The 20,763-nt window shown below is 39.1% G+C and overlaps 1 protein-coding gene across 1 annotated transcript in view; it reads left to right on the top strand.

Annotated features, from left to right (window-relative positions):
• The window catches only part of LOC126336273 (uncharacterized), a 737,143-nt gene that overhangs the window by 567,218 nt on the left and 149,162 nt on the right, over positions 1-20,763 (top strand). Inside the window, exons 10-12 of the mRNA XM_049999768.1 lie at positions 1,868-2,035; positions 10,925-11,064; positions 17,745-17,871. Of these exons, the coding sequence (XP_049855725.1) occupies positions 1,868-2,035; positions 10,925-11,064; positions 17,745-17,871 (435 nt within the window). The remainder of the gene's footprint in view (positions 1-1,867; positions 2,036-10,924; positions 11,065-17,744; positions 17,872-20,763) is intronic.

Here is a 20,763-nt window from a genome sequence, read left to right as displayed (position 1 = left end):
GATACAGTCACTCAGTCATACGAGGGTATCACAAAAAAGCTAAAGCAGTACCGAGCAAAAAAGGAGCAATAGGAGAAAAAATGGGAAACCTCGTCGCCAACTTTTGTATCCCGCCTGGGAGATGGCGCATGGGTAGGAGTGGGAAAAGGTAAAATACGTCAATGCTGTCGGTACTGCAGCGAGTGAAAGTGGTTTACTGGTGCAAGAAGAATACATGACTTTGCATGTGGGTGAGAAGCCGAAGCGAAGTGTCCTGGCCGTCCGCTCTCGACCGAACGGTCCGAAACTGTTGTGACGCTTGTAGAGCTCTCCACAGCCCCAGCTAGAGGGCGCTGTCGTCGTCGTCTGTCGAGTGCTAACTTGACTTGCAACTGACCCGCGGCACCGTCACTATCGATACCGCACATATCTTTGAAGTCGCAAAGAAAGACGATTGTGGGCGTCGAATTGCTTTACCCGAAAAGGCGCGTACCCGGGTACGGTCATGGTTCCATAGGCGAGTGCACACATTTTTCCCCGAAGACGTCATCTGTCTTGTGTCACAAACAATTTGTTTGGTGATTTGAAATAATAAACTGTTTACTTACTTCTTTTTCATCTGTCTTGTTTTTGTTCAACTGCCCCTTATTCTATTAGATTTTAATGTGTTGGAAGTTAAAAATCTTCAACTCTTAGGAAAATGGCTAGACAAACATAGAGAGAGGAAAGTGGCAATGGATGTATTCAAAATATTGTCAAGACAATAAATTATAGTAGAGTATTTTAGTAGGGTAAATTATAGTAGAGTATACCAGACTATTAATTTGCAAGTGCTTCGGGTAGAAGGTGAAGCTTATTTGTACTTAGCTTTGTATGTGCAGTTATTGGAAAATTCTATCATTCACATCTGCATCTTACAAGAAGTCTTAAGTTCTTCCTATTGGGGTATGATGACATCCAATTTCCAATAGGTGAATGGGGTATCTTTAAATAAAACTCAAACAATATGTGTAATTTCATGTAATTATTTTATTAAATCTATCTTCTTAACTGCATTTTCATAAAATACACTTTTTTACTCTGGGACACATATCAGTCAGAATTAAGCTAATCAACAACTTGGTTTGTGTCTATCACTGAAGCATACATATTTAGGGATTTTAAGTAGTACAAGTGTTACTGAAGATAACAGTTTGTTTGACTTATAATTACAAATAATATTTGTGAAATTACACAAGCACACTGTGACGCACATCACAAAATACAGCTGTAATCTGATTTAATAAATTCACACATTTTCCAAACTGAAACTCACATTGCAAGTGTTTTTAACTACTAGCATTACAAGTAGACATTGATTAATTTTGGTAGTCTGATGGGAACTGGTGTTACCACTGCAATAAGGCCATAAGAAGGTATTTACTGAAAAATATTTCAGGGCTTTCCTACGATGGGACTGCGCCCTGTACTGTCTTCTGCTGGCAAAAGTGTAATGTGTGTAATAATGTATTGTAACCAAAAATATTTGTTCTGATTACAACATATTATTTCATGCTGTTCTTCTTTAATGTGAAATTTCTTTTATTATTATTATTATTATTATTATTATTACAGGAAAAAAGGTCAGTGACAAAGTATTTGCATTATTGCATATAAAAATTTCTCCTGAAAAATTTTCACGTTGTAGAATATATATGGTCGGACAGCATATAGCACTGTTGTTATCACTTCCTTTTTTTGTGCTCTGTCTCATTTATGCCATATTTTCACTTCTTCGCATAGAACCCTATGGCATTTAATTTGTACGGCATTGTTACTTTTATGGATGAAACATAATAAAATTACAATTATAACGCACTGATCCAATCACACTTACATTGTTTGACAGGACTTCGAATTGGATCTGAGACTTTTCAATCGAGATATAATGAAGAAAGCTCTCCCTTTTCTGGTAGCAATTCTGGAACGAGAGACGAGAGGGTGGTTTCTGCATTTCAGAGAAAGACTAATCTCTGAGCTGAGATCAAAGAAATTGCCAGATGAAGAAATTGAGAAGGTAAGTACTGAACAGAAATCAATCACAGTGAGTGAAATTCAGTAATCACGATGTCAAGTAACCGCAATTTACGATAGTCTTCTGTACTTCAGGGAAGACGGGACACAGTTTTTAATAGGGTGTGCAATCACCACAAATGGCAGTGCGTGCCGTGCACCATGCTCGCGTGCCGACCACAAGTTCGGTAAGGAGTTCACGCAGTAGAATGTTCCGTTTCTTCATCGGCACGATCGAGAACCGCCGGACGGTCGTTACTGCACGCAGACGTGTCGCGCTGCGCCTCCGTGACGAGTGCCATGTGCTCGACAGGATCTGACTGTGGTGAACGGGTAGACACGTCCATTTGCCACATATCTACTTGTTCTGAGAGCTTTTCCACCTTTACTCTTAGATGCTGTTGTGCATTATTATCCATTAAAATAAAGTTGGGGCCAAATATGTGTGTGGAGAGACACACGTGGAGAGGGAGTACAGTGTCACAATAGCACTGACAGGTGAGTCTACTGTTTTCAAAGCTTCGGAGGTCAATATGCCCATGCAACATTACGCCTCCACACACCGTAACACACGGACCATCAAATCGATCACATTTAATGACGTTCCCGGGTGCGTTACACGTTCCCACTTCTCACCATACGAGGGTACGTAACGTGCCCGGGAACGTGTCTAATCTGATTATATTGTCAGTCCGGTCGTTATGAAGTGGCAAAGCATACCGACCCCAGTGTCTCCGAATACAGTTTGACTACCGCTCAGCCTCATTGTGACGCCGCATGCCTTCCCCACGTGTGTCTTTTAAGGGGTGCATTCGGGCCTGACTTCATTTTTACAGACGATAATGTGCGACTACTTCGAACTGCACAGGTGGAGGAGCTCTCAGAATGAGAGGACATTTGGCGAGTAGACCGGTCTGCGTGTTTTCCCGACTTAAATCCCATCGAGTGTGTGGGAGATGCATTGGGGAGACCTACTGCAGGGTGTGCACGTGCAACTACGACTGTCTGACAGTTATTGACCACTCTGCCAGTGGAGGAGTGGAATGCCCTACCGAAGGAACGCCTTACCGACCTCGTGATCAGCCCACTGCAGAATGTGCATTGCTGTCCGTGACGATCACACACCGTACTGGGAACTGTGTCCCACCTTTTGTAATATCCGTGGGACCATCGTACGTCACGGTGACCTCACTGTAAGTATTGTCTTCAAATAAAAGTGTCATTTCTTGTATCTAATTGCAAATTAGCTTCAGTTACCTTGTGTACTGTACTATAGCAGTTTTTGCTATGTGTGATCTGAGTATCACTTTAGGTGATACATCATTGAAAAGTTACTTTTGTCCTCAAGTTTTGCACATCAGAGTACATTCTGACAGAAATTATATTTTCCCAGAGGCAGTGTCTTCAATCCCAGCTGTTGCTTTACCCATCTGTCTCACAAGGAGCATATCTGCATATCGGTAAATCTGAAAATAGTGGAAAGAAGTGCGGCAGGCGTCTCGTATTACTGTCTTGCCGTGCAGTCTGTGAACTGATCTCAGATGGAGCTCTGAAATGAGAAGCACCTTATCCCGTCATCTCCTAGATTAGCTTTTTATTATCCTCCTGTCAACTGTCATTTCAGACTCATTCTGTTCACCTACCTGTCCAACTGCTCTGGCTCGTTACCGATAAGAGCCACTTTACCGAGTGTGAGTGGCCTACAAAATACCTTGTCACTTAACGTACTATATACATTTCGGTAGTCTGTGCTGCGATGACACCTGAGTGGCACACACTCTTTGTCCCGTAATCAGTATCTCGTATACTGCAGGAAGTTGGAACTTTCTCTACAATGTATGTTGTTCTGTTATGATCTGTCTTTCACATTTTCTGGCTTCTCTTGTTGCCATTTTTGGTCCTTCTTCTCCATTAGGTCTATTTACTCCTTTTTTACAATTTCCTCTGTGATTGGTTTCTTTTGTTTGAAACAAAAGTAAATCATTGGTACAGTAGCCCTAATTTGCTGTTTGCCTTAAGGGCATAGGGGTATTGCTCTTGAGATTTCTTTTTTGCAATTATTTTACTAAATGTTTGTTTCACATTACCAGTAAAAGTTCTCACCTACCTAGGAGGTGTAATGGGCCTGCTTTAAAATAGTAAAGGCTCATCACAACAGCCACTGAGTAAAAGTAAAATGTTAAAAAACTAAGCCTTTGGAAAGCAAGGGATGGATACTTATGATTTTTTACTTCTCCCATGAAAGAAAAAAAATCTTTTATAAGATCTTAAAATGAGAATAGATGTGTGCAGTGTGCTTTAATTAACAAATATTAAGGTATTCTTAATGGAAAGTCACAAGAAATATTCCAAAAGTAGCTAAGGTCTGTTTGGTGATATATTTTTATTACTGGTTTTAGTTTCATACAAATCTACAGCACTAACTTCTTCAACACATCTGCCTTTGAAATGAACCAGTTGCCAATGGTGGTTTTGACTTTCTTGTGAGCTTCAATCTGTTATCTACCAAGCCATTGTTTTAAGCGAAAGATGTATTAATCACTGGGTGTGAGGCTTGGACTGTAGGATGGTTGAAAAGTTTCCAGTAGAAATAGTGAGTTCTATCTTTTGCACTGGAGCAATCTTTGGTCGTGTGTTATCAGGAAGAAGGACTATACTGACCACAGTTTTATGCACTGTCAGTATCTCTGTTTGGTGAATATTTCACAGTATGAACTACCTACAGTTGTTGAACCACACATCTGCCTTTGAAATGAACCAGTTGCCAATGGTGGTTTTGACTTTCTTGTGAGCTTCAATCTGTTATCTACCAAGCCATTGTTTTAAGCGAAAGATGTATTAATCACTGGGTGTGAAACCAAAAGAAAGCTCTTCACAACATATGCTTTGCAACTGGCAGTAACAATGATTTTTTAGACTTTTGTTGTTTAGTTTTGGCCATTGTCAAATGACTACTTTACAAAAATAATGACTCCTATGACTTTTAAATGATCAGTAGATTGCATTACTTTCATCCAGTTTATTTCTGAGCTGCCAACATTTGAATATAAGCATACAGACTGTACATGTTGAAAATCCCTTGTGTGTAGATATGAAACAGTAGCCATTCTTTTTTGACTGTAGTAAACAGATTGCTTGAATATTTTGCTGACAGTTGTTTTGTGTCTGTATTGGTATAGGATACTCATGTCTTACTTGCCATAACAATGAGGGTAAACAAATAATTTACATCTTGTTGAATTTGGTGTTGTGGTCTTTAGTCCAGAGACTAGTTTCATGCTGCTCTATATGCTATTCTATCCTGTGCAAGCTTCTACATCCTTCTGAATCAGCTCAGTGTATTCACGTCTTGGTCTCCCTCTATGATTTTTACCCTCCACACTGCCCTCCAATACTAAATTGGTGTTCCCTTAATGCCTCAGAACATGTCCTACCAACTGATCCCTTCTTGTAGTCAAGTTGTGCCACAAATTTCTTTTCTCCCCAATTCTGTTCAGTACCTCCTCATAAGTTACGTGATCTACCATCTAATCTTCAGTATTCTTCTGTAGCACCACATTTCGAAAGCATCTAGTCTCTTCTTGTGTTAACTATTTATTGTCAATGTTTCACTTCCATGCATGGCTACACTCCATACAAATACTTTCAGAAAAGACTTCCTGACACTTAAATTTTGTACTCGATGTTAACAAATTTCTCTTCTTCGAAACACTTTCCTTGCCATTTCCAGTATACATTTTATATCCTCTCCACTTCGACTATCATCAGTTATTTTGCTTCCCAAATAGCAAAACTCCTTTACTACTTTAAGCGACTCATTTGCTAATCTAATACCATCAGCATCACCTGATTTAATTTGACTATATTCCATTATCCTCATTTTGCTTTTGGTGATGTTGCTCTTATTTCCTCCTTTCAAAACACTGTCCATTCCGTTCATCTGCTCTTCCAGGTCCTTTGCTGTCACTGACAGAATTACAATGTCATCGGCGAACCTCAACGTTTTTATTTCTTCTCCATGGATTTTAATACCTACTCCGAATATTTCTTTTGTTTCCTTTACTACTTGCTCAATATACAGATCGAGTTACATAGGGGAGAGGCTACAACCTCGTCTCACTCCCTTCCCAACCACTGCTTCCCTTTCATGTCCCTCGACTCTTAACTGCCATCTGTTTTCTGTACAAATTGTAAATAGCCTTTCGCTCCCTGTATTTTACCCCTGCCACCTTCAGAATTTGGAAGAGAGTATTCCAGTCAACACTGTCAAAAGCTTTCTCTAAGTCTCCAAATGCTAGAAACGTAGGTTTGCCTTTCCTTAATCTATCTTCTAAGATAATTCGTAGGGTCAGTATTGCTCCATGTGTTCGAACATTTCTATGGAATCTAAACTGATCTTCCCTGAGGTCGGTTTCTACAAGTTTTTCCATTCATCTGTAAAGACTTCGTGTTAGTATTTTGCAGCTATGACTTATTAAACTCATAGTTTGATAATTTTCACATCTGTCAACACCTGCTTTCTTTGGTATTAGAATTATTATATTCTTCTTGAAGTCTGTGAGTGTTTCGCCTGTCTCATACCTCTTGCTCACCAGATGGTAGAGTTCTGTCAGGACTGGCTTTCCCAAGGCTGTCAGTTGTTCTCATGGAATGTTGTCTACTCCCGGGGCCTTGTTTCAGTATGCGTCTTTCAGTGCTCTGTCTAATTCTTCAGGCAGTATCATATCTCCCATTTCATCTTCATCTACATCTTCTTCCATTTCCATAATATTGCCCTTAAGTATGTCACCTTTATATAGACTTTCCATATACTTCCACCTTTCTGCTTTCTCTTCTTTGCTTAATAATGGTTTTCCATTTGCGCTCTTGATATTCATACAAGTGCTTCTCTTTCCTCAAAAGGTCTCTCTACTTTTCATGTAGGCAGTATCTATCTTAACCCTAGTGATATATGCCTCTACATCCTTACATTTTTCCTCTAGCCAACCCTGCTTAGCCATTTTGCACTTCCTGTCGATCTCATTTTTCAGATTCCTTTTTGACTGCTTCATTTACTGTATTTTTATATTTTCTCCTTTCATCAATTAAGTTCAATATCTCTTTCGTTACCCAATGACGTGTACTATCCCTCATCTTTTTACCTACTTGATCCTCTGCTGCCTTCACTATTTCTTCTCTCTAATCTACCCATTCTTCTTCAACTGTTTTTCTTTCCCCCGTTCTTGTCAATCTTTCCCTAATGCTCTCTCTGAAACTCTCTGCAACCTCTGGTTCTTTCTGTTTATGCAGGTCCCATCTCCTTAATGTCCCACCTTTTTGCAGTTCCTTCAGTTTTAATCTACTGTTCATAACCAATAGATTGTGGTCAGAGTCCACATCTGCCCCTGGAAATGTCTTACAATTTAAAACCTGGTTCCTAAACCTCTCTCTCACCATTATATAATCTATCTGAAACCTTCCAGTGTGTCCATGCCTCTTCCACGTGTATAACCTCATTTCATTGCTCTTAAACAAAGTGTTAGCTATGATTAAGATATGCTCTGTGCAAAATTCTACCAGGCAGCTTCCCCTTTCATTCCTTACCTCCAGCCGATATTCACCTGCTACTTTTCCTCCTCTTCCTTTTCGTGCAATTGTGTTAGAGTCCCCCATGACTACTAAATTTTCATCTCCCTTCACTATTTGAATTATATCTTTTGTCTCATTATACATTTCTTCAATGCCTTCATCATCTGCAGAGCTAGTTGGCATATAAACTTGTACTACTGTGGTTGTCGTGGTCTTCATGATGTCTTGGTTACAGTAATTCATTCACTATGCTGTTTGTAGTAGCTTACCTGCATTCCTAATTCTTATTCATTATTAAATTAACTTCTGCATTACCCTTATTTGATTTCGTATTTAGACTGACCAAAAGTCTTGTTCCTCCTGCCACTGAATTTCACTAATTCCCACTATATCTAACTTTAACCTATCCATTTCGCTTTGTAAATTTTCCTACCTACTTGTCCGATTAAGAGATCCAACATTCCTCACTCCAATCCATAGAACGCCAGTTTTGTTTCTCCTGATAACGATGTCCTCCTGAGTAGTACCCACCTGGGGATCCAAATGGGGGACTATTTTACCTCCAGAATATTTTGCCCAAGAGGATGTCATCATCATTTAACCATTCAGTAAAGCTGGGAAAAATTATGGCTGTACAAGGCCAGGTCAGTCAATCATCCAGATTGTTGCCCCTGCAACTACTAAAAAGGTTGCTGCCCCTCTTCAGGAACCACACCTTTGTCTGGCCTCTTGACAGATACCCCTCCATTGTGGTTGCACCTACGGTATGGCTATCTGTATCGCTGAGGCACGGAAGCCTCCCCTCCAATGGCAAGGTCCATGGTTCATGGGGGTGGGGGATCTTGTTGATAATGGCTCAGAAATCACAGATTTGTGTTGGTTGATAAGCATGTTTGGAACTCACCTTGCACACAGTTTGCAGTATTTAAACTTAACCGCAAGAGTCGTGTCAATAGTGATGGGTCCAATATGAGGAAATTAATCAGCCATATCACCAATTGTGAACTGACAATGAAATTATATTATTTGGTCAACTTGTTGCACACTTTCATCAGTATGGATACTGGGCCTGTACATCAGGTCTTTACTGTGCACATTTACATGGCTACTTTTGAAATCTGGACACCACTAACTAAGTTTTATTCACTCATTATTGTAGACTTATAACTAGGCACAACGTGTGATGAATTTGAATAACTGTATAGCTTTTGACTTACAAAAATCACTTCACAATCCATGCTTTGCAACTGGCAGTAGCAACAATTCTTTAAACTTTTGTTGTTTGCTTTCACCCATGTCAAATCACCTTTTTATGAAAACAATGACATCCTTATGTTTTATACAACCAGTAGATAGCACTGCATTCATCCAATTGTGTTCTGAGCTGCAACATTTTGAAAACAATTTTATGTACATTTTGAGTTTTTTACTCAACACTGCATAATAGCATTAATAATCTGATAAATGTATTGTACGTAGATGTATACAACTTCCTAGTGTACTGTGGCTGATGACTAATCGTGGTGGCTCGGTACCTTCTGCACTGCTCGACTTTTCTTTCAGTTGGACTAAAGTAGCTCATGTAATTGGTAAATTATGTGGGAAGGGAAGAAGAATCAGAGGTGTCAGATGGTGGTTAGCTTGGATTGCTAGAGTTTTATAGAGAGAGATTTCACAATCAAGATGGAGTACCAATATCAAGTATTAAAAGTGTGTTGGGATATATTGTATTTGAGGATTTCTTTGGAAAAGCCCACTGAAATACAAATGATAGACAAAGCTGCGTGAAGCCATGAGTACTTTTTAACATCCTACAAATTTCTGAAATCTTCTGTTTCAAACAATGAAAACTCAAAGTTGGAATATCAACAGTATAAAGAAGAGAGAGATTGCTACTCACTGTAAAGATGACATGCTTAGCTGCTGACAGGTTCCAGGAAAATAAACATACACATTAGTTTTCAGCCAGCCTTCTGCAGGAAAGGAAACACACACACATTCATTCACACAAGCAAGCATGCCTCACACACACATGACCAGAATGTATTCTGGCTGCTCGAGATGGTGATCAAGAGTGTATGAAGTATGCTTCCTTGTGTGAATGAATGCATGTGTTTCCTCTTTGAAGAAGGCTTTGGCTTAAAGCCAATGCATAAGTGTATAGTTAAAATTTGTTAGCACATATCAATGAAAATGTATTTTATGCATCTGTTCACAACTTAAGACAACACACAGGAAAAATACAAGAACAGACTGTTTCTTAAAGTTGTGAATTTATATATATTTTTGTTCGTTTAATGGCACTACCGTATCTTGATGAGTGAAGGGGAACTCCACTGAAACTGCTAAGCTTGAGAAAACTTTTATTAATCGTCTGTAGTAAACTGTATATGAAAAATGAAAAAATAGTGTAAAAAATCAATTTTGTAGCTACAAGAACAAACCTGGACTATTATACCATTGATTTTCTTTCATTTTTTAACTGAAGTAACCAGTCCTACATGGGGAAACCCTGATAAAAAAAAAATTGTATATATTTCACCCCATTGCCATATTTGGGTCACGTCACTTATATAGACCCTGACAACTTTGAGAAGTACAAGCTAGAAGAGACTGTAGTGTTTAGGCTTACACATTTAGAAGCTTCCTGTAAAAGTACAAACAGCCAATCAGTTACACTAACAGTACATTGGTGAGAAAAAACCATATGATAGCAACCATGTTGTCCATGTTTAATTTATTATGGAGGTGAAATTTCATATTTGTCTGATGCCTTTTGGCTGTATTTTAACATACCTCTGCCTTAACATGTAGTCTGATTGTTTATATTTCCTTCTGTAGAAGTCGTTTTTATAAATGTTGAAACCATGGTAAAGGGGTTTTAATAAACCTTCCAATTTGCAGCTGACTGTTTACTATTTTCACAAGAAGATTTCCTTCTATGGTTGCTGCTCCAGCCATGTACAAAATTTTAACATTTAGATGGTGCCGGTTGCTTGTATTCTTATTTTTTGTTTTCTCACAGAAATGATGCATTTGTGTACTAGCTGACCTACACCCTCAACTGTGGTTAGTTTGACTTCTCTCGTGGTATGAAATGTAATACGTAAATTGTGAGGTATAATGTTCCAAAAACACATACAGCACAGCTGACATGTTATGTGTGTTAGGAGCATGAACAATACGTGGTACTTTCTAGAATGCATTGTATCCATTCTGGAATATCTGTTATCACAAAGTTTATTTTGAAAATTACAAGAAAAATAAATGGGTGGGGAATGGGGTTTACAAAGGTGCTTTCCCATTGCTTTTTTTTTTTTTTCAGGAAGTGAATGCAGCTGTCATGAGAGAGTATTTGCAGAGGGTGTACTCGAGCATCCTGACTCACTCCGGTCTGCAAGCCCTGGGGGAGGGCATTCCCCAGCTGCTGGTCCAGCAAGCTCAGTCAGTTGTTCTGATGCACAGGTTTGTCAAAAGAATCAATCAAACAGTGTTACTGAGTAATGGGTTTTTGTAAAAAGAGCATATTTGCAAGGCTATTTTTAGAATAATGGGAAGTAAGCACAAAAGACCTTACTTTATTAATAATTTCTGGAAGAACTATGTGCCTGCCTGACTTCTTTCTTTCTCTGTTGACTGGAGATGCAGGAACCAGATATGTTTAATTTAATTTATTTTCAACTCTCTTACACCCATTACATCATTCTTGGTTGTACCATTTTCTCTTCTGTATCTAATTGACTATCTCTTATATAACTTCATCATTTCTCTTCTTTATTCTGATTTTCCTAAACTCTCACTCAAGATTTATCACTTCTACTTACCTCTCTTATCTCGTCTTTCTATTACATGGTTTCTTTCTTTGTTTCATTAATGCTCTTTGAACAACTACTTGCTTATTGTCTCTTAATAAGTAACTATTTTTGGTATTGCTAAACTAGGAGAGAGGAAGTAAGATCAAAATCCTTATTTATTTATTATTTTCTGGAAACATACACTCTTGTGTTTCTAAAGCAGGTTATACTGCACACTGAATATTATCTGCATGTTATTGTTGTTGTGGTCTTCAGTCAAGAGACTGATTTGATGCAGCTCCCCACACTATTCTATCCTGTGCAAGTTCTTCATCTCTGAGTAACTACTGCAACATACATCCTTCCAAATCTGCTTAATGTATTCATCTCTTGGTCTCTGTCTACAATTTTTACCCTCCACAGTTCCCTCCAGTACTAAATTGATGATCCCTTGATGCCTCCCTTCTTCTAGTCAGGTTGTTCCACAAATTCCTCTTCTCCCCAATTCTGTTCAGTACCTCTTCATTAATTACATGAGCTACCCACCTAATCTTCAGCATTCTTCTGTGGCTTCACATTTTGAAAGCTTCTATTCTCTTCTTGTCCAAACTATTTATCGTCCATGTTTCACTTCCATACATGGCTACACTCCATACAAATACTTTCAGAAAAGACTTCCTGACACTAAAATGTATACCCGATGTTAACAAATTTCTCTTCTTCAGAAATGCTTTCCATGCCTTTCTCTGCATAGTAGTACTGTATTTTAACTCTTACCTCTAATAGTGCACAAATATTTCATATGTCTCATATACATCTTCCCCTCTGTCTGTGTCTATTATTGAGACCTTCCCATCCTTTTCTTTTCAATGTTTTCCATTCCACCCCCTCTCCTTTGCAAGAAGCAACTAATAGTTATGAAAACTTGGATAATATTGTCCTTTTTACTTCTATGTGTGTACTATGTGTGTATCAGCTGTGCTAAATGTTCCACCCGCACAAGATAAAAACTGACCAGCAATTCTTTTTAAGTTTTCTCGTGTTGGGTCAGTGAACTACTTGGCAAAACCTCAAGTCATCACAATTCTTTCCCAATTAATGTACTATTCTGCTGCTAGTTACTAATGTATTTATATTAAATTAAATTATGATTACTTATGGTACGACAAAACAAAAAGTCTCTGAGCCCACAGTTTTTCTACATTCCTTGTTAAAATATTTCCGGGCATTTGTTCAGGGTCACTCTTGCTTGCACACCACATCGCATCATGACACGTCACTCAGGGGAAAGTGTTGTAGCTTTTGGTATTCCTCTCAGACTTCCACTTCTAGGCAGCCCTGTAATAGAATTTAATTTATTTTTTTATTCTGTTTTTAAATGGTGGTATTCACTTCTTATGTGCAGCAGCCTTTTTTCTGAAATTACAAAGATTACTCTGGAAAATTAAGGTTCTTCTAAATATCAAAACATGTCCCAAGATATAAATCACTCAAGTACCTACGGACAAGTACTCTATCGAAATTTAAAAGCGTTGCAATCAAGAAAATCATGTCAGTACTATATTTATCATTTATCTGCTACATTATTACATTGCTACACACCAACAATCAGTAAGTGAAATCATATTATATAGAAATATTACCAAAACCCCTCCATGAACCATGGACCTTGCCGTTGATGGGGAAGCTTGCGTGCCTCAACGATACAGATAGTCGTACCGTAGGTGCTACCACAACGGAGGGGTATCCGTTGAGAGGCCAGACAAATGTGTGGCTCCTGAAGAGGGGCAGCAACCTGTTCAGTAGTTGCAGGGGCAACAGTCTGAATGATTGACTTATCTGGCCTTGTAACACTAACCAAAACGGCCTTGCTGTGCTGGTACTGCGAACGGCTGAAAGCAAAGGAAAACTACAGCCGTAATTTTTCCCCAGGGCATGCAGTTTTACTGTATGGTTAAATGGTGATGGCGTCCTCTTGGGTAAAATATTCCAGAGATAAAATAGTCCCCCAATTTGGATCTCCGGGGCGGGGGGTGAGGGGGGGCTACTCAGGATGACGTTGTTATCAGGAGAAAGAAAACTGGCATTCTACGGATCGGAGCATGGGATGTCAGGTCCCTTTATCGGGCAGGAGGTAGGTTAGAAAATTTAAAAAGGGAAATGGATAGGTTAAAGTTAGGTATAGGGGGAATTATTGAAGTTGGGTGGCAGGAGAAACAAGACTTTTGGTCAGTTGAATACAGGGTTATAAATACAAAATCAAATAGGGGTAATGCAGGAGTAGGTTTAATAATGAATGAAAAAATAGGAATGCGGGTAAGCTACTACAAAAAGCATAGTGAAAGCATCATTGTGGCCAAGATAGCTACGAAGTCCACGCCTACCACAGTAGTACAAGTTTATATGCCGACTAGCTCTGCAGACGACGAAGAGATTGTTGAAATGTATGATGAGATAAAAGAAATTATTCAGATAGTGAAGGGAGACGAAAATTTAATAGTCATGGGTGACTGGAATTTGATAGCAGGAAAAGGAAGAGAAGGAAACTTGGAGCTGAGATGGAAACCCAGTTCTAAGCAAAGAAGGGAAAGCAGAAAGGTGGAAGGAATATATAGAGGGTCTATACAAGGGCAATGTTCTTGAGGACAGTATTATGGAAATGGAAGATGATGTAGATGAAGATAAAATGGGACATATGATACTGTGTGAACAGTTTGACAGAACACTGAAAGATCTAAATCGAAACAAGACCCCGGGAGTAGATAACATTCCATTAGAACTACTGGTAGCCTTTGGAGAGCCAGCCCCAACAAAACTCTACCATCTGGTGAGCAAGATGTATGAGACAGGTGAAATACTATCAGACTTCAAGGTGAATATAATAATTCTAATACCAAAGAAAGCAAGTGTTGATAGATGTGAAAATTACCGAACTATCAGTTTAATAAATCATAGCTGCAAAATACTAACACGAAGTCTTTACAGACAAATGGAAAAACTTGTAGAAGCCGACCTCGGGGAAGATCAGTTTGGATTCTGTAGAAATGTGGAAACACGTGACGCTATACTGACCCTACAACTAATCTTAGAAAATAGATTAAGGAAAGGCAAACCTATGTTTCTAGCATTTGTAGACTTAGAGAAAGCTTTTGACAATGTTGACTGGAATACTCTCTTTCAATTTCTGAAGGTGGCAGGGGTAAAATACAGGGAGCAAAAGGCTATTTACAATTTGTATAGAAACCAGATGGCAATTATAAAGAGTTGAGGGGGCATGAAAGGGAAGCAGTGGTTGGGAAGGGAGTGAGACAGGGTTGTAGCCTATCCCTGCTGTTATTCAATCTGTATATTGAGCAAGCAGTAAAGGAAACAAAAGAAAAATTCGGAGTAGGTATTAAAATCCATGGAGAAGAAATAAAAACTTTGAGGTTCACTGATAACATTGTAATTCTGTCACAGACAGCAAAGGACCTGGAAGAGCAGCTGAACGGAATAGACAGTGTTTTGAAAGGAGGAACTAAGAGCAACATCAACAAAAGCAAAACAAGGATAATGGAATGTAGTCAAATTAAATCAAGTGATGCTGAGGGCATTAGATTAGCAAATGAGACGCTTAAAGTAGTAAATGAGTTTTGCTATTTGGGGAGCAAAACAACTGAGGATGGTCGGAGTAGAGAGGATATAAAATGTATACTGGAAATGGCAAGGAAAGCGTTTCTGAAGAAGAGAAATTTGTTAACATCGAGTATAGATTTAAGAGTCAGGATGTCTTTTCTGAAAGTATTTGTATGGAGTGTAGCCATGTATGGAAGTGAAACATGGACTATAAATAGTTTAGACAAAAAGAGCATAGAAGCTTTCAAAATGTGGTGCTACAGAAGGATGCTGAAGATGAAATGGATAGATCATATAACTAATGAGGAGGTATTCAACAGAATTGGGGAGAAGATAAATTTTTGACACAACTTGACTAGAAGGATGGATCGGTTGGTAGGACATATTCTGAGGTATCAAGTGATCACCAATTTAGTATTGGAGGGCAGTGCGGAGGATAAGAATCGTAGAGGGAGATCAAGAGATGAATACACTAAACAGATTCAGAAGGATGTAGGTTGCAGTAGGTACTGGGAGATGAAGAAGCTTGCACAGGGTAGAGTAGCATGGAGAGCCGCATCAAACGAGTCTCTGGACTGAAGACCACAACAACATTATCAAAAATCAGACACAAGTTAGATCCACTTTGAAATAGAAGCTACTGGAAATCAAAACAGATTTCCACATTCAAGACATATAAAATTGTTACGATGTTAAAGAAACTTAGTTGATTTGCAATTATCACAAGATCTATGGTAAAAGACCTTCTACTGTTTCAGGGCAGTAAACAATGAAATGACAAGTAATATAAAGAAAACAACCACTATGAAATTCTATGTAAACGGAAACCAGATTACAATAACCTGGAAAAAATAATGAACTCATACGGTGTGTGGAAAGCACAACATTTCTTGGAATGCATGTTCACTGCCAATTAAAGTGGGAAGAGCATCTAAAAACAATTAGTAACAGAATCTCTCCATAAGATCTGCATTCACATATCAGTATGCAATATTTCATGTATTGGATCTTCTGTTATTAGCTACAGCATAATTTTCTGGGGAGTTAATGGGAAAAGATATTTAAGCTATGTTCAGACTGCTGAAAGATATAATGGCCAAGAGTGGCCTCCAGCTGGTTGAAATGTTGGAAGTCTTGACTGTCCCTAGCTGTTAATATTTCAGTGTTTTGAGTGACGAAATTCATACTATCTAAATGTAATGTTATTGGATACGTAAAAAATCTAACACCAAATTGTGGCAGGAGAACACACACATGAAGGTATCAAAGTTTGCAAGTTTTTGGAGACAGTGAAGGAAGGGTTGCAAGGGAAGTGAGAGGGGTAAAGGAAAAGGGCTGGTGAGGTTTAGAAAAAGAAATAGAGTTCGGGAAAGTTGCCCAGAACCACAGGTCAGGGGAGACTTACCAGATGGGATGGGAAAGAAAGACTGATTGTTGGGGACTGCACTGGAAGAGACCTGAAATCCTGAGAGCATAAAGATGGAAGATAGGGTAATATGCAAGACACTGCCAAAATATAGTGCATGAATTAAAGACAGCAAAAGCTAAGTGCGTTGTATGTGATAGAGATGGGAGGAGATGGTGAAAAATAGGCAGGTCATAAAATGAAAGATGTGGAAAACTGAAAGGGAGTGAAGAAGGGAATAGTTACTCTACCCCTTTTCCTAAACTTCACCAGTCCTGTTCTTTCATGTGCTTTCCTTCTCCTTCAATTCTTCTGCCAGTAGAACAAACCACTGGCTCCAAATCTTGCAAACTTAAATATCTTTATAAGTGTGTTCTCCTGCCACTGCTTGGTGAGTAGATTTTTCACATATCTGATAACAATATATTTTCAAAAACTGATTGTAGATATACAATGTATATTGTGTCATGGATTAATGAAGAAAATCAATCAATCAATCAATCAGTCAATCACTCAGCTAAAGGTACAAGATAGTGCACGAGTGACGGAGAATGGCTTAATTTCCACACATTGTATAAACAGATCTAAAACTATATAGCACTGTACTCACCATAAAATTCTTATGACCGTCTCTAGTGTGCCTTCCTTGGAGCACCAACTGAGAATCATTGTGTGTTCCAAGACACACCATTCTGTAGATACAATACTTTTCCTTATACACCTTCACTGTTGCCACTAGTGATGTATATTGACACCTCATATACTTCTTACCTCTAACTCATCCACTCTCTTCTAATAACAACTCTCATGCCTGTTTTTCTGTCTTTTTTGTTAACATCTGCCGTGAACTTGTATAGTTCATTCCGAGACAGGTTGCTCATTACAAGGGATCATCTCCTTGTCTGACCACTTAGATCCAGCTTCTCCATAGTTCCCCTGAATCAGTCAAGGTGAGTATTAGGGTGGTTCCTATGATAACGACACAGCCAGTGATCTCACTGGTAAGAAATTAAACCACAGGCTTCACACCCCCCCCCCCCCCCCCCCCCCCGCACCCCACTTCCCTTCTCCCCCCTTTTTCCACATCTTGCTCTGAAATGAAGAATTTCAGATCCCCTTTCCTTTCTTTTCTTTTTTCTGTTTTCAGGTAATGCCTCATTTCATTTTATTTCTGTGGTCTAAACATTCTGACTGTTATAATATTTCCATTTTCTAGTTTCATTTTATGTTCTATTTCCTTAGTAACATATGACTAGTTCGATTAAAATTATGAACTTTCATATTATAAAAAATTGCTAACCTGCAAATAATTCTTTGGATGCATATTTCAGGGCAGTGGAGAATGTTCAGCAGAAGTTAGCAAAAACAAAAGAATCTCTTCGGCATCGAATAGAAACTATGTATCCAGTAATGTCACGTATTCAGCCTTGGATGAGAGAAAAGCTACGGAATGCAGAGGTTTGTAGTACTGCATTCTTTCTCATTTAATCTATCTTCTGTAACTAATTTTTTTTGTGTAGAGAAAGGAAAATATAATGGTTACATCAAAAGTGTTGTCTGATTTTCTCGTTTGGAGTTTCATGTAAATGTTAAATGTTATGTTATCAGTTGTAGTTATGCCCTCGGTTGTAGTACGTTACACACCTCAAGATACAGACAAAACTAGATGTTGGCTGACATTCTCCATCGTATTGAAATTAATTTAATGTCCTTCAGGATTCTATTTCTGACAAGCTCAAGTGCTCGCAATGTTCTCCCGACTTGATGTTCCCAATTTGTGCACTATATTTTGACGTGTCAGCTATTGTCCCTCTCACCGTTATTTATAGCTGAGTTCAGTTCTCGATACCTGACATATATAATTTAAACTGAAACCTGCTTTCCATTTTATTAGGTTTCCTGATTTCAGTAGATTTCTTAGTTATGCTGCCACAAAAATTCAGAACATGCACCTGATAGTTTAAATGAGGCTCAAGATATGACATTGGATGTATTAAGGACTTGCAAGCTATTGCATTCGCCAGAGCTGAAAAATACCAAGAAGATTTGCAGTTCACAGAATATCAGTGCAGACCCTAAAAAACAAATGAATACAGTATCTCGGTGAGGAGGAAATTGAACTCTGCTGTAAATAGCGATGTGAGACTGACAGTAGTTCACAGCTTGATCAGAGTTGGGCAGTGAGTACACGTAACAGCTAAATTTGAAGCACCTGAGCAAGACTACTGGATCGGTCATTAAAACACTGTGAGTAAAATTGAAACAGTAACACGGTAGGAAACTAGAAAGCACGTTGTTAATCGATTTGGCTAAGAAAATCTGAGAGATCGTGAGTTATTTGCATTTTATGATATTTATGTTGTATCAATTGTTTCTAAAATGTCAGTAGACTAATAGTTTGATTTAAAGTTGGAAAGGACAAGTAATCAGCTGAAACATTGTGTTACTTTAATTGCATGATTTATTTCTCAGACTACGTATGTGTTAGGTGCTCACAAATGTATTTGTTTTCCTTCGCATTAAGTAACTCAGCTTCAAGTTAATGTTACCAAATTATCTTGTAAGATCCTCCCTATTGTCCTCTCACTGGATATAATTCAGATCCTACTCCCATAGTCAGTTGGACAACAAAAGTTCAAGAATATTTTTCCACATGTGTGACTTACAATTTCAGGCCTTTCCCTTTCCCTCACAAACTTTTATCTGTGCCAGTTTTTGCTGGAAACTGTGACAAATACTGTGTAGAAAAATTTCACTTGGCACCCAGAGTGTTGCTACTAATTGCAGTAAGTCCTGTATAGAAAGCCGAGTGGCAGCTTGTGTCGCCCTGACCTCAAACTGGTCCTTTCTCCTCCGAATGTGCAGGCTGTGTTGCCACAAGTAGTTATCGAAATTTAGTCAGTGGTAGGATCCTGTACTCCTATGTTCACGAAAGATCTGTGACGATCACAGAAGTTGTTGATTAAGGACTGAAGACTACATTTATTTTATCAGTTCCGTCTCATTTGCCAGTAACATACTGACAATCCTACAGGGTAGTACAAATCAAACTTGCCATAATCGTGCCAGAACTGTGTAACCTGCTACCAAGCACCGATAACATCCTGGCAACACGTTCGAACGGCAAGGCCTTCTTGCGCTCACTGCTATCCGACACTTGCTGCACACTGGCGTGCACCGAATTGGGCCCATTATTAACACCAATAACGAACAGTAGTGTGCTCTTAGAGATTTGTGACAGTATGTAATTTTGAGAACTGATTGAAATTTCACATAAACTTATATATATAAAGATTCCAAGACTTACCAAGCGGGAAAGCGCCGGTAGATAGGCACAATAAATAAAACACACAAACACACACACAGAATTTCTAGCTTTCGCAACCGACGGTTGCTTCTTCAGGAAAGAGGGAAGGAGAGGGAAAGATGAAAGGATGTGGGTTTTAAGGGAGAGGGTAAGAAGTCATTCCAATCGCGGGAGCGGAAAGACTTACCTTAGGGGGAAAAAAGGATAGGTATATACTCGCGCACACACACACGCATATCCATCCATACATACATATGGAATCCTCAGAACCTTAGGCCCCCTACAAAACCTTTCACCTGACTCCATCAAACTCCTGACCCCACCGACACCTCGCACTCCTACCTTCTACCTACTTCCTAAAATTCACAAACACAAACATCCCGGCTGCCCCATTGTAGCTGGTTACCAAGCCCCCACTGAACGTATCTCTGCCTACGTAGATCAACACCTTCAACCCATTACATGCAGTCTCCCATCCTTCATTAAAGACACCAACCACTTTTCGAACGCCTGGAATCCTTACCCAGTCTGTTACCCCCGGAAACCATCCTTGTAACCATTGATGCCACTTCCCTATACACAAATATCCCGCACGTCCAGGGCCTCGCTGCAATGGAGCACTTCCTTTCACGCCGATCACCTGCCACCCTACCTAAAATGTCTTTCCTCATCACCTTAGCCATCTTCATCCTGACCCACAACTTCTTCACTTTTGAAGGCCAGACATACCAACAATTAAAGGGAACAGACATGGGTACCAGGATGGCCCCCTTGTATGCCAACCTATTTATGGGTCGCTTAGAGGAGGCCTTCTTGGTTACCCAAGCCTGCCAACCCAAAGTTTGGTACAGATTTATTGATGACATCTTCATGATCTGGACTCACAGTGAAGAACAACTCCAGAATTTCCTCTCCAACCTCAACTCCTTTGGTTCCATCAGATTCACCTGGTCCTACTCCAAATCCCATGCCACTTTCCTTGACGTTGACCTCCATCTGTCCAATGGCCAGCTTCACACATCCGTCCACATCAAACCCACCAA

The sequence above is a fragment of the Schistocerca gregaria genome, chromosome 2 (assembly GCF_023897955.1).
Source record: "Schistocerca gregaria isolate iqSchGreg1 chromosome 2, iqSchGreg1.2, whole genome shotgun sequence".
In the NCBI taxonomy this organism is placed as follows: domain Eukaryota; kingdom Metazoa; phylum Arthropoda; class Insecta; order Orthoptera; family Acrididae; genus Schistocerca; species Schistocerca gregaria.
Note: the sequence above shows the minus strand (reverse complement) of the source record. Positions and strands in the feature narration are given on the sequence as shown.